General features: G+C 45.9%; 1 protein-coding gene across 1 annotated transcript in view; it reads left to right on the plus strand.

Annotated features, from left to right (window-relative positions):
- Nucleotides 1-12,980, plus strand: part of GLB1 (galactosidase beta 1) — a 101,718-nt gene that overhangs the window by 28,694 nt on the left and 60,044 nt on the right. Inside the window, exons 3-6 of the mRNA XM_043443159.1 lie at nt 287-437; nt 976-1,036; nt 2,257-2,351; nt 8,709-8,889. Of these exons, the coding sequence (XP_043299094.1) occupies nt 287-437; nt 976-1,036; nt 2,257-2,351; nt 8,709-8,889 (488 nt within the window). The remainder of the gene's footprint in view (nt 1-286; nt 438-975; nt 1,037-2,256; nt 2,352-8,708; nt 8,890-12,980) is intronic.

Consider the following 12,980-nt stretch of genomic DNA (forward strand, 5'->3'; position numbering starts at 1 on the left):
CCAGGGAACTCCGTATATATACATATATATATATTTTTTTTAATCAAGCATTAAATAGGAATGGGCATCCTTTGTGGAGCATACACTTAAAAGTGTCCCCACAAGTTTGATTATCTGGGTAGCTGCCGTGAAAGCTCAAAGCAAGAGTTTTTTCTCAAGAGCTGCCTTAGGAAGATGTCTGTGTGTGTCCTGTGGGTTTATAGTTCTGCTGAGTGGTTTAGAAATTTGTATGGGATACCTGGACTTTTGAGCTATTTTTAGGAAGGAGCTGTGTGCGTCTTGGCAGGTACGTGGCCTGGAACTTCCACGAGCTGCAGCCTGGACAGTACAATTTCTCTGGGGACCACGATGTGGAGCATTTCATTCAGCTGGCACACGAGCTGGGACTGCTGGTCATCCTGAGGCCTGGACCCTACATCTGTGCAGAGTGGGACATGGTGAGTGCGGCTGACCTGGCCTCGTCTGCCTGGTGCGTGGGCAGACGGGGCTCTGGGGGAAAGGGAATGAAAGCGCTGTGGATGAATCTCCTCCCAGATAGCACTGGCCTGTAGCTAAGAAAGCCCAGTGTCTTTCACCTTAGGAGGTGGCCAGGCAGAGAGGAGCAGGGAGGGGTGAGAAGGCATGGGTCCTCCTGGTGGTCACAGACAGAAGTCAGTTTCCTCATCTGTTAAGAGGAGTTCATGAAGTGGCCTCTGTCTGCCCCACAGGGTAGATGTGAGGTTCAGGGGAGCAATCTATGGAAAAATCTTTGATTCTCAAAACATTGCATTCATGCAGAGTGATCTTATTTTTTATTATGTTTACTATCTCTCATTGCCCTGAAAGTTACAAACCAGAAAGCCTAGCTTAAATACCTGTTCTGCATGACACATTTCTTCTTTACTCTCACTGCTAGTAGTATTAATAATTTCTATCTCCCCTAAGACCTTAAAATGGTTTCTTTTTTTTATTTGTTTGCTTGTTTTCCCATCCTAGGGAGGATTACCTGCTTGGCTATTGGAGAAAAAATCTATTGTTCTGCGTTCTTCGGATCCAGGTGAGTTGTTAGAGATGTTGTAAGAGAATTTAAGAAAGTTCAGATACTTTATTTCCAAAGGGTCAGATACAATATTTCAAAGGCTGGGGTACTCCTGGGTGAATGCTTCTGAAAGTTTAGCAAAAGTGTGGGTGTCCATCATTCTCTACCAGACACTGAGTGTGTAGGAAAGAAGGATTGTTTGAACAACCCGACCAGATCTCGTCGATGCCTTGGTAACTCTTTGAATTGGCACTGGGCCCTATCTGCGGTTGACTGACTGACTTGAATGCCTTCTCTGCCTCCATTCAGTCTGTGACTTGATGGGGGGTGACCCCCAGCTAACCAGAAGGGCAGACGTAGTTTCTGTGGTGGCATCACTGGATGTCTCTTCATCTGCTTCTACAGAGTGATCTGTGAGTGATAGGTTTTTCCCTTATCTAGCTATAAACCCTGATCAGTCTGCAGGTCCCGATTAGCTGCATTTATTGTTGCTGGCGTGTAGCTGACTTACAATGTGGTGTTACTTTCTGCTTTACGGCACAGTGAATCAGCTATGCATATTTTTGAGATTCTTTCTCCACGTAGGTCATTGCGGAGTACTCAGTAGAGTTCTTAGCTGAATTTCTGTCTTCTGAAGACTTCATTTCTCTTGGGGATGAAGCTGGTCATAAGAGCAGCTAACAATGATTAAATCTGCTGTATAAAAGGCTAGTACATTAAAAAAAAAAAAAGGCTAGTACATTACGCTCTGCGTGCCTTTTCTTCTTAGCGTACTACCCTCACGTTTTACATTTTTAGTGTATTATTAGTGTTTTCCCACGTACTATCTCATTTAATACTTACAGCAGCTTTATGAACTGTGTACTTATCCCCATTTGACAGTGTAAATGTATAGTTGATTAGAACTTAAGTTTTAAAGAACTCAGCTGTGACAGAGAAGGACCCGTCACTCAGTCATTCAACAAACATTGGCAGATGCCTTCTGTGCTGCAGTCTTGTGGTCCTAGCGGCAGGGGCCGATACCAGGCACACTGGTCCTCCAAAGGCTCCGCTGAGCAGACAGCTCCAGGCAGGACAACTTTTATCAGACTTGGAGTGCACGTGATACCCCCGTTTCAGAAGGTAGTGGTTGAATCCAGTCTGTTTGATCTCCGCTGCCAGCTCCAGGATAATAGACTGCATGGTGCCTCTTTGTAGACACAAGGTGTGTGATGGTGTTAAACCTGGTTGTTTTCCAGATTACCTTGCGGCTGTGGACAAGTGGTTGGGGGTCCTTCTGCCCAAGATGAGGCCCCTCCTCTATAAGAATGGAGGCCCAATTATCACAGTGCAGGTAATCATGGAGCTCGGGTGGGTAGGGGGAGGTTTCCATTTATCCACACAGTATATGGGAGTGAAGCAGACGGGAGCCTCATGTGACTATTTCTTTCTTTCTTTTTTCTTTTTAATTTTTAGAATTGAAGTGTAGTTGATTTGCTATGTTGTGTGAGTTGCAGGTGTCCAGCGACGTCATTCGGTTTTATATACAGATACAGATTCTTTTCCATTATAGGTTATTACAGGATGTTGAATATAGTTCCCTGGGCTCTACAGTAAGGTCCTTGCAGTTTATCCTCCTGTGTCTATCTCTAAGAGGCAGTGCCGCAGACAGTACTTGATTTAAATTGCGTTTTGAGAGGGCTTTACCATTTTTGAATGCCCTCTGTGAGACTGTGCTGGCTGCCCTACGGATGCCAGTCAGTTATCCTGGCCACCGTCGCCAAAGAGGTTAAGTGACTTGGCCAAGGTCACGCAGCTGGCCGGTGGCAGTAAGGATTGCAGCCTGGCTCCCCTCTGCTCCCACGAGCCTTCTGGCTGCAGGGATGCACCCCGGACCGACCCACTTTGGTGTCTGTATCACCTTGGTCATCAGCTCCTGTGGGTGTGGAAAGAGGATGCGGTGAGCTGGGGCCACTGTGTTTTTTCTCCCACTTCCTGCCCTCACCTTCCTTCTTCCATATGTTTTTCTCTTTGCAGTGACTGGTAGATCGAGGAGTATGTCATGTGGCAAGAGTGTTCCAAGAGAAAGATCGGTTCACTTGTGATTTTCGGTGTTTGTAAAATGACTTAGATCAGACAAAACCACATTTGTTGGTCATTTTGCAAGGGTTTTCTTATTGCAGAGAGTATGTTAGGTAAAACTGGCTGTGTCCCGGACCAGCATGGGGTGTGTGCAGCGCTCCCTAGGGGAATGTGGGCCAGCACTTGGGACCAGCACTGTTCACTGTTTGTAGGGATGGTCATGGTGGGGAGGGAGCTTGGCCATTTCTGTGCGCTTAAGATACAGGCTGTAGGGGGTTCCGTGGCGTCCAGTTGTTAGGACTCTGCCCTGTCACTGCTGTGACCTGGGTTCACCCCCTGGTCAGGGAATTAAGATCCCACAAGCTGTGTGGGGCAGCACCCCCACCAAAAAAAAACCTAACAAACGAATATGCAGGTTGCAGCAAGAGGGTTGGGCTGACCAGGGTGCCTGTTCTGACACTGCGTGGTAGAGAAAGGCCAGGCTGCTGTTCCCAGAGAGATAGCCTACTGGTAGCTTTCACTGCCCCCCACCTGTCCTGAGTCTGTACTAGTTAAGCTGATAGGAGCCCATTTTCCTACATGAAGATTTCAAGGCTGAAACTGGATGTGTCTGCCTAGCTGGGTCTTCTTCCTTCCTCTTGATCCCAGGTTTTCCTCAGTTCCCACTGTTTTTTCCTTTTTTGTTGTTGTTGAGTTGCTTAGTCACATTCAACTCTTTGTGACCCCATGGACCGTAATCCACCAGGTTCCTCTGTTCATGGGATTCTCCAGGCAAGAACACTGGAGCGGGTAGCCATCTCCTCCTCCAGGGGATCTTCCCAACCGAGAGACCAAACCCACGTCTCTTGCATCTCCAGCATTGACAGGCAGACTCTTTACCATTGAGCCACCTGGAAAGCCCTTTGCTTCTAAGTCACTTTTTTAAAAAAAATTTTATTTATTTACTTGGTTGTGTTGGGTCTTAGTTGCAGCATGCAGGATCTTCAGTTGCAGCATGCTAACTCTTAGTTGGGGCATGTGGGATCTAGTTCCCTGACCAGGGATCACACCCAGGCCCCCTGCATTGGAAGCAAGGAGTCTTAGCCACTGGACACCCAGGGAAGTCTCCCCTAAATCACTTTCAATTTTTGCTCACAAGTTTTCTGTATCTTTTGGTTATTGAAAGGCACTAAAATGTCATCCCTGGAGAATGGAATGGCAATCCATTCCAGTATTCTTGCCTGGAGAATTCCATGGACAGAGGAGCCTGGCAGGCTACAGGCCATGGGGTAGCGCAGAGTTGGACACGACTGAGTGACTAACACTTTCACTTTCACTTTCAAAGTGTCATCAGATACGAACTCTGCAGGGGAGAGCAAAGTTGGCTGATTTAGAGGGGTGGACGGTGGGCATGTTTCCTCCTGTATCCATCCCTGGCAACCCCAGGTGACATGAACTTCACTGTGGATCCTGCCAGGGGACTCAGTTTCCTCCTCTTTTTCCTCCCCACATCTCTCTGCCTGCTCAAAGCCCACCTAGTCCTTTTGCCCCTTGGTAATCAGGAATGGGGGCCTTCTACCCTACAACCTAACTTGTGGGGCGCTCGTCATGAGGGACTCCCTCTGTTTATACCTGTTGTTTTGGAAGGTCAACAACTGAAAATGTCTTTGTTGCTTTACGGTAAATCCCCTATGTATGAATGAGTTTCATTCCAAGAGCACGTTCCTAAGTCTAATTTGTTCCTAAGTCCAACAAAGTTAGCCCAAGTACCCAACTAACACAATCGGCTATATGGTACTGTACTATAATAAGCTTATAATACTTTCCACACAAATAATACATTAAAAAACAAACACAAAAAAGAAAACATTTTCAATCTTACAGTACAGTACCTTGAAAAGTATAGTAGGACAGTTCAACAACTGGCACACGGGGGCTGGCATCAAGCGAACAGGCAAGAAGAGCGACTGACTGGAGAAGGGAGACGAGGTGGGAGATGGCAGAGCTGAAGGGTCGTCAGCGATAGGGGACGGAGGACAAGCTTTGATTTCATTCACGCCTAATGCTGATGGTGCAGGTTCTGGTTCCTTGCTGGATCAATTCTGTGTGTTATTCATTTGCTCAGTCGTGTCCGACTCTCTGTGACCCCATGGACTGCAGCACTCCAGGTTCCCTGTCCTTCACCATCTCTCGGAATTTGCTCTAACTCATGTCCATTGTGTTGGTGATGCCACCCACAATCTCCTCCTCTGTCGCTTCTTTCTCCTCCTGCCTTCAGTCTTTTCCAGCATCAGGATCTTTTCCAGTGAGTTGGCTCTCTGCATCAGGTGGCCAAAGTGTTGGAGCTCCAGTTTCAGCATCAGTCCTTCCAATGAATATTCTGGGTTGATTTCCTTTAGGATTGACTGGTTTGATCTTCTTCTTGTCCAAGGGACTCTGAAGAGTCTTCTTCAGGACCATAGTTTGAAAGCATCAGTTCTTTGGTGCTCAGCCTTCTTTATCATCCAACTCTCACATCTGTACATGGCTACTGGAAAAAACCATAACTTTGACTATACAAACCTTTGTCAGCAAAGTAATATCTCTGCTTTTTAATACACTGTCTAGGTTTGTCATAGACAAACAATTCTGTCTACTCTCTTGGAAAGTGATCCAGCGATATCTAGGCCGTAGCTCTTTTTTTTGTCATAGATGACAGCGGTAGCACTGGACTGCATTCTGAATAGCTCCTGCAGTCTGTGAACTGTTCTACATTTGGGTCCCGTGCCTAGAAAACTAACAAACAGTGGTTCCTCAAGTCAAGAAAATCCTCTTGCCATTTCCCTGCGTCGTGAATCTTTTCGGTTCTTCAGTTTCTTCACCTTCCTCTTGTCTCTCTTCATCCTTTCTCTGGGCACATTCACATCTTTGATAGTTCACAACTTGAAGGTTCGTGTGTAGGGTACTTAGGAGCTTACAGGGTGAGATGATTATCCTAGAGCAAGTATCTGCAACCTGCAATAGGGGCCCTCTGCCGTTGTGGTAAATCAGTGCCACTGGCACACGGCCATTTATGCATCGTCTGGGGTGCTCGCGCACCCCAGTAACATACTCGAGTAGCTGAGACGGAGACTTATGGCCCAAAAGCCCTAGTGTTTGCTCTCTGGCCCTTAACTGAAAAAGTTAGCAAACTCCTGCTCTGGAACAATCAGTGTTCTTCAGAATCTCACTTCGACTTCTTCTGTGTGTCTTTCAAGCCCTTTTCTGTGTGTTTCTCCTTTCCCCTGCCCCGCCTCTCCTTCCCCCTCCTTGGCAGTGATAGAGAACTTGAATATACGCTTTGTTGCCAGCATTCTGAGCCTTCACAAGGTGCCGGGTATTGTGCTCAGGGACTCCTCATGCAGCCCAGTGGGGAAGGCACACTCACCTCTTACAGACAGACAGACGTTTTACAGGTGGAGCCACATGGATGAGAAGAGGCAGAGCTGAGATTTGCACGAGGACTCTTGGGCCTTTGATGTCTGTGCCTGTGACCGCAGCGCTCAGCTGTCTTGCCAATGTGGAGCTTTTCTTTCTCTAAAAAGCGAACCAAATTATGTGTGTGCATTAACTACAATCCTGTTTAAAATACACTCCTACATTTTACTGTAATATAATGATGTTAATGGATAAACAAGGCTTGAAAAAGTAAGTGAAGATCGACGATGTCAGCTTGGGCATGGCCAGAAAAGAACTCGGGGTGCAGAGGCTGTGAACCCACTTTGTTGCTAGAGCTGACCTTAAAGTTAGCTCTGAACTCCTTGGCAGCCATACGATGAAGGAAGACACAGTCATTTAAGTACCTGTTTTCTTCTTTTTGGCTGTGTCGTGCAGCCTGTGGGATCTTAGTTCCCCAACCAGGGATTGAACCTATGCCCCCTGCATTGGGAGCACAGAGTCTTCAGCATAGGACCACCAGGGAAGTCCCTATAAATAGCTCTTAATTAAAAGGAGGAAAAAGAAAATGAGGGGGAATGTACCTTGCCAGTATTTACGAAGCTTTCCTTTATTTATTTTCAAAGGGACTAGGGCTTGAACCTGTGTCCCCTGTGTTGGAAGCATGGAGTCTTAATCACTGGACCACCCGGGAGGTCCCCATTCTGCCTTTTGAACCCATACCTTGACAGTATAGTCAGAGGGATTCTTGCTGAGAAAACCATCATGCATTAAGCCATTTGGAAGGTAGTGCTTTTAGACAGTGACGGTGGTATTTGGTTCCTCTGCATCACTCCCCACCCTCCCCACACCCCGACTGTGTCCACAGGCCTCCTGGAGCTACTGGCAATTCTGCAAACAGCCTGCTCTCTGGGGAGCGCTCTCCACCTGTCTCGCTTCCTTGACCAGTGCCTTTCTGTCTAGAGCTGCCTCGGGTGACCCCTCTGGGGAAGCTCCGTTAACCTCCGCTCCCGGCTCCCCTCAGGCTGGACACCTGTTTTCTGGGGGCTCACGGTTTCTTTTTCTTTTAACTTTTTATTTTGTGTTGGATTTAACAATTACTAACAATGCCGTGATAGTTTCAGGTGCAGAGCAAAGGGACTCAGATATACACGGATCCGTTCTCCCCCATCCTCCCCTCCCATCCAGGCTGCCACATAACATTGAGCAGGGTTCCTGCGCTCTACAGTAGGTTTTTCTTGGTTATCCATTTTAAATATAGCGGTGCAGACGTGCTGATCCCACACTCCCTAACTATCCCTTCTTGGGGGCTCTTGGTTTCTTATGCTCATGTTCAAAGACAACATATCCCTCGTATCACAGAAGCTTGTTTTGTATTGTGTGCCAGTTGAAATTTTTATGTTTGGGCAACTTTTAAATTTTTGTAAAATTGTGAGCTGTAACACACACACATTAATGTGCAGTGAATGAAGCACTGTGGAGAGAACAGCCACAGAATGGCCACCCAAGATGGGAAATGGTATGCGGCCAGGACCCTAGAAGCTTCCTGATCATGCTCTACTTTTTCTCACTGTCCTGACTTTCACGACCATCAGCTTTTTGCTTTTTTTTACACTTCTACCAACCAACTATCCGCACACCCACACTTATAGTTTGGTTTTAACTGGTTTGGATTTTCTGTTAGGGAAGTTGTATTATGTGTATTCTTTTAGTGTCATGCTTCCTTCATTAAACTCTATACCTCTAAGATTTTTTTAAAAAATATTTATTTATTCATTTGGCTGCAATGGGTCTTACTTGTGACTCACAGGCTTAGGTTTTTGTGCTGAGTTGCTCTTTGGAAAATGAGTTTTGAGGATCAAGTGTAGGAGATACTTAGGGGGAGGGGACCACTAAGCCTCATCATCTCAGAGAGGCTCGGGGAGTTTCTCCAAACAACAGTTTGCCTTAGAATGCTGGAGTCTTCTGATTTCTTTCCCCTCCTCTTTTTTAAACTTTTTTAAACTATGGGATTCCCTGGTGGCTCACACGGTAAAGCATCTGCCCGCAACGCGAGAGACCCGGGTTCGATCCGTAGGTTGGGAAAATCCCCTGGAGAAGGAAATGGCAACCCACTCCAGTATTCTTGCCTAGAAAATTCCATGGATGGTGGAGCCTGGTGGGCTACAGTCCATGGGGTCGCAATGAGTCGGACACGACTGAGCGACTTCACTTTCTTCCTTTTTTAAACTTGCAGGTTGAAAATGAATATGGCAGCTACTATTCCTGTGATTACGACTACTTGCGTTTCCTGCAGAAGCGTTTCCACGACCACCTGGGTGAGGACGTGCTTCTGTTCACCACGGACGGGCTGAATGAGAGGTTCCTGCAGTGCGGGGCGCTCCAGGGGCTCTATGCCACCGTGGACTTCAACGCAGGTTGGTATCTGCAGAAACCCAGCTCAGCCGGCGGATGTGGGCCTTTTACTTGGTCAGTTGCTCTAGGCAGCTATTGTTTAAGTGGCTTGGGCATATTGAGTAGGATTTCCCAAATTTTTCTTTATCTGTAACGGTAAAATAGAATACTTGATAAAGCACCCCTTGGTGGCAGAGATGGTTTGATGTCAGCTGAGTTGGCCCTTAGGACACAGGCTCTGTTTCCAGCCCTGGCGGAGCTGGCTGCAGCCTGGAGTCCTGTTTTCTTAGGGGCTGCTGCCAGGGGTTCCCCCAGCTGGAGGAGCTCCACCTTTCAGGCTGTGTCTGGGATATGCTGTTCTTCTCTGCACCTGCCCGCCCCCCCGCCCCCCGTGCCCCCAAGGTGTGGCTGGATGCTTGGGCCGGGTTGAGGCCACTGTGAACTCTGAGGTCAGCTCTGGAGTGCAGAGAACATACCTGGCACTTCCGTCTTCTTTCTGTGTAACTCATAACACTGGGAACTGTGATGGGCCGGAGGTGGTTTGGAAGATGCTGCAAAGAATCGTCTTTCCTGACGCATTCGTGCTGTGTAAGCCACACCGTGGCTGGGGTGCTCAGGCTGAAATGACATTAAGAGATCTTCATGTGGGTTGAGAGCGGCTTTTATAAAAGGCATCATGGCTAAGTGCAATGTGATCCTGAAAAGGGTCCTCGACTTTTTTCTCTGTTTGTTTTAGTTGTTGTTATTATGAAGGACAATATTGAGACAATTGAAATCTTTGAATAAAGCCTTTAGATAATGGTATTCTATACATGTTAATTTCCTATTTTTTTTTTATCATTGCATTGTATTTATTTAAAGAATGCTCTTGCTCTTAGGGAATATATGCTGAAGTATTTAGGGGTAAAGGACCATCCTGTCTACAATTTATTCTCAAACAGCTCAGAAAAAAAAATGTGCATATTTATATAGAGAGGAAAAAAACCAATGGATGTGGTAAAATGTTAACAATTGGGGAACCTGGGTGAAGGGAAAATAAGTTCTTTGTATTATTCTCACAGTTTTCCTATAAATTTGGAATGATTTCAAAATAAAACGTTACCCCACTCGCCCAAAAGACCAGCTCTTCAAGTAGCATAAAGACCCCACTCTTGTCCTGTCTGAGGGAGGAGACATGTCCAGCACTGCCTTCTGTAGAGAAGGGTGTTCAGACTGAAGCTGCATTTTTAAAGAAATTCTTCTCCACTACAAAGAAAGAGGTAACTGGCTCCCAGCGAGCTGAGTGTTTCTAGAAACACGCACATTGCTCAGAGCGCTTGGTGATGAAGTCAGTCACCTACGCAGAGCTGCACAGGAAGTGGCACGATGGTTTCCTCCTGCTTTGGCACATTTCCTAACACGGTGATGAAGAAGCACAGTGTTTTTCTGTTGGGAGGAACAAATTGAGGATTATCACAAGTTAGTTATAAGTGTTATTTGTATGTGGGGTGACAGCATGGTTGCTACCGCTGTGGGTTCAAGGATGCACTCAAGGCCAGTGTGCCTGGAGCAGGTGGGACGGTGGTGACTTCATTTATTGGAGTGTGAAAGGGGCAATGCCTGGGGTCAGATCCTAGGAGAGGCTCTTGAGAGCAGGTTTCAAGATCTGGAAGCCAAAAACTAAAAACACCAAATAACCCAATCAAGAGATGGAGAAAAGATCTAAGTAGACATCTTTCCAAAGAGGACATACAAATGGTCAAAAAGCACATGAAAAGAGGTTCAACATCACTAATATTAATAATTATAGAAATGTAAACCAAAACTACCATGAAGTATCACCTCACACCGATCAGAGTGGCCATCATCTAAAAATTTACAAACAGTAAATGCCAGAGAAGGTGTGGAGCAAAGGGAATCCTCTTACTCTGTTGGTGGGAATGTAAGTTGGTAACAGCCACTATGGAGAACAGTATAGAGATTCCTTAAAAACTAAAACTACCATATGATCCAGCAATCCCACTCCTGAGGGTAGAGCAGAAGAAAACCAGAATTCAAAAAGATACATGTACCCCCAGCATTAAGTGCAGCACTGTCTACAATAGCCAGGACATAGAAGCAAGCTAAATGTCCATCAGCAGAGGAATGGATAAAGTAGATGTAGTGCACACATGCAGAGGAATATTAGCCATAAAAGAGCAAAATAATGCCATTTGCAGCAACATGGATGAACCTAGAGATTGTCATACTGAGTGACGTCAGTCAGATACAGAAAGACAAATGTCACATGATATCACTTATATGTAGAATCTAGAAAAAAGGGGAGGTGTAAATGAACTTATGAAATAGGAATAGAGTCACAGATGTAGAAAACAAATATGGTTATCAGGGGATAAGGCAGGAGGAGGGATAAATTGGGAGATTGTTCGCTTCAGTTAAGTCGCTCAGTCGTGTCTGACTCTTTGTGACCCCATGAACCGCAGCACGCCAGGCCTCCCTGTCCATCACCAACTCCCAGAGTCCGCCCAGACCCATGTCCATCGAGGCGGTGATGCCATTCAGCCATCTCATCCTCCGTCGTCCCCTTCTCCTCCCGCCCCCAATCATTCCCAGCATCAGGATCTTTTCCAATGAGTCAGCTCCTTGCATCAGGTGGCCAAAGTATTGGAGTTTCAGCTTCAACATCAGTCCTTCCAGTGAACACCCAGGACTGATCTCCTTTAGGATGGACTGGTTGGATCTACTATGTGCTAAATAGATAACATATAAAATCTGCTGTATGGCTCAGGGAACTCTACTTAGTAGTCTGTAATAACCTATATGAGAAAAGAACCTAAAAAAAAAAATGAGAGTAGATGTATGTATATGTATAACTGATTCACTTTGCTGTACCCCTGAAACTATCACAACATTGTAAATCAACTCTACTCCAATAAAAATTTTAAAAAAAGATCTAGAAACCACCTAATGCTTAGTTAATAGTGAGAAATTTACAGCCATAAAGTAAATGAAATTCCACTCTTTCTTGATCATCACTTTCTCTTCTGAGAGCTAGCCTCACAGAGAAGCCCAAGACTTGTCCGACGGCAAGGGGTTATTTGGAGACTTGGCTGGTGTCCCTGCACTCCGGGACACCTGCTGCAGGAACTGGACAGAACAGTGTGGGCCAGGGTGTCCTCGACTCTGGCTGCAGAGACACTGTTCGTGCACATTACTTCTCTGTGGAGAAACCCTTTCTCTTTTTAGAAGAGCAGGGGGAGAACAGAAGATGTGGGAAGCAAGATGAGACATAGACATCCTAATGGGACACTTCAGAAGACAAAAATTGAGCACAAGTGGTCTGGAATGGCTTGAGATGTACAAATTGAAATACAGAGTATACTCTGTGATTCAGGATAAATGTAATTAGAGAACGATTTGTCCCTTTGATTTGTTAATTATTTGTTGTTGTTCAGTTGCTCAGTCATGTCTGACTCTTTGTGACCCCATGGACTGCAGCACGCCAGGCCTCCCTATCCTTCACCATCTCCCGAACCTTGCTCAAGCGTATGTCCATTGAGTCGGTGATGCCATCCAACCATCTCATCCTCTGTCGTCCCCTTCTCCTCCTGCCCTCAATCTTTCCCAGCATCAGGGTCTTTTCCAATGAGTCAGTTTTTTGCATCAGTGGCCAAAGTATTAGAGTTTCAGCTTCAACATCAGTCCTTCCAATGAACACCCAGGACTGATCTCCTTTAGGATGGACTGGTTGGATCTCCTTGCAGTCCAAGGGACTCTCAAGAGTCTTCTCCAACACCACAGTTCAAAAGCATCAATTCTTTGGTGCTCAGTTTTCTTTATGGTCCAACTCTCACATCCATACATGACTACTGGAAAAACCATAGCCTTGACTGGATGGACCTTTTTTGGCAAAGTAATGTCTCTGCTTTTTAATATGCTATCTAGGTTTGTCAATTTTTCTTCCAAGGATCAAACATCTTTTCATTTCATGGCGGCAGTCACTATGTGCAGTGATTTTGAAGCCCCCAAAATAAAGTCTGACACTGTTTCTACTGTTTCCCCATCTATTTGCCATGAAGTGATGGGACCAGATGCCATGATCTCAGTTTTTTTGAATGCTGAGTTTTAAGCCAGC

The sequence above is a fragment of the Cervus canadensis genome, chromosome 22 (genome assembly GCF_019320065.1).
Source record: "Cervus canadensis isolate Bull #8, Minnesota chromosome 22, ASM1932006v1, whole genome shotgun sequence".
Lineage (NCBI taxonomy): Eukaryota > Metazoa > Chordata > Mammalia > Artiodactyla > Cervidae > Cervus > Cervus canadensis.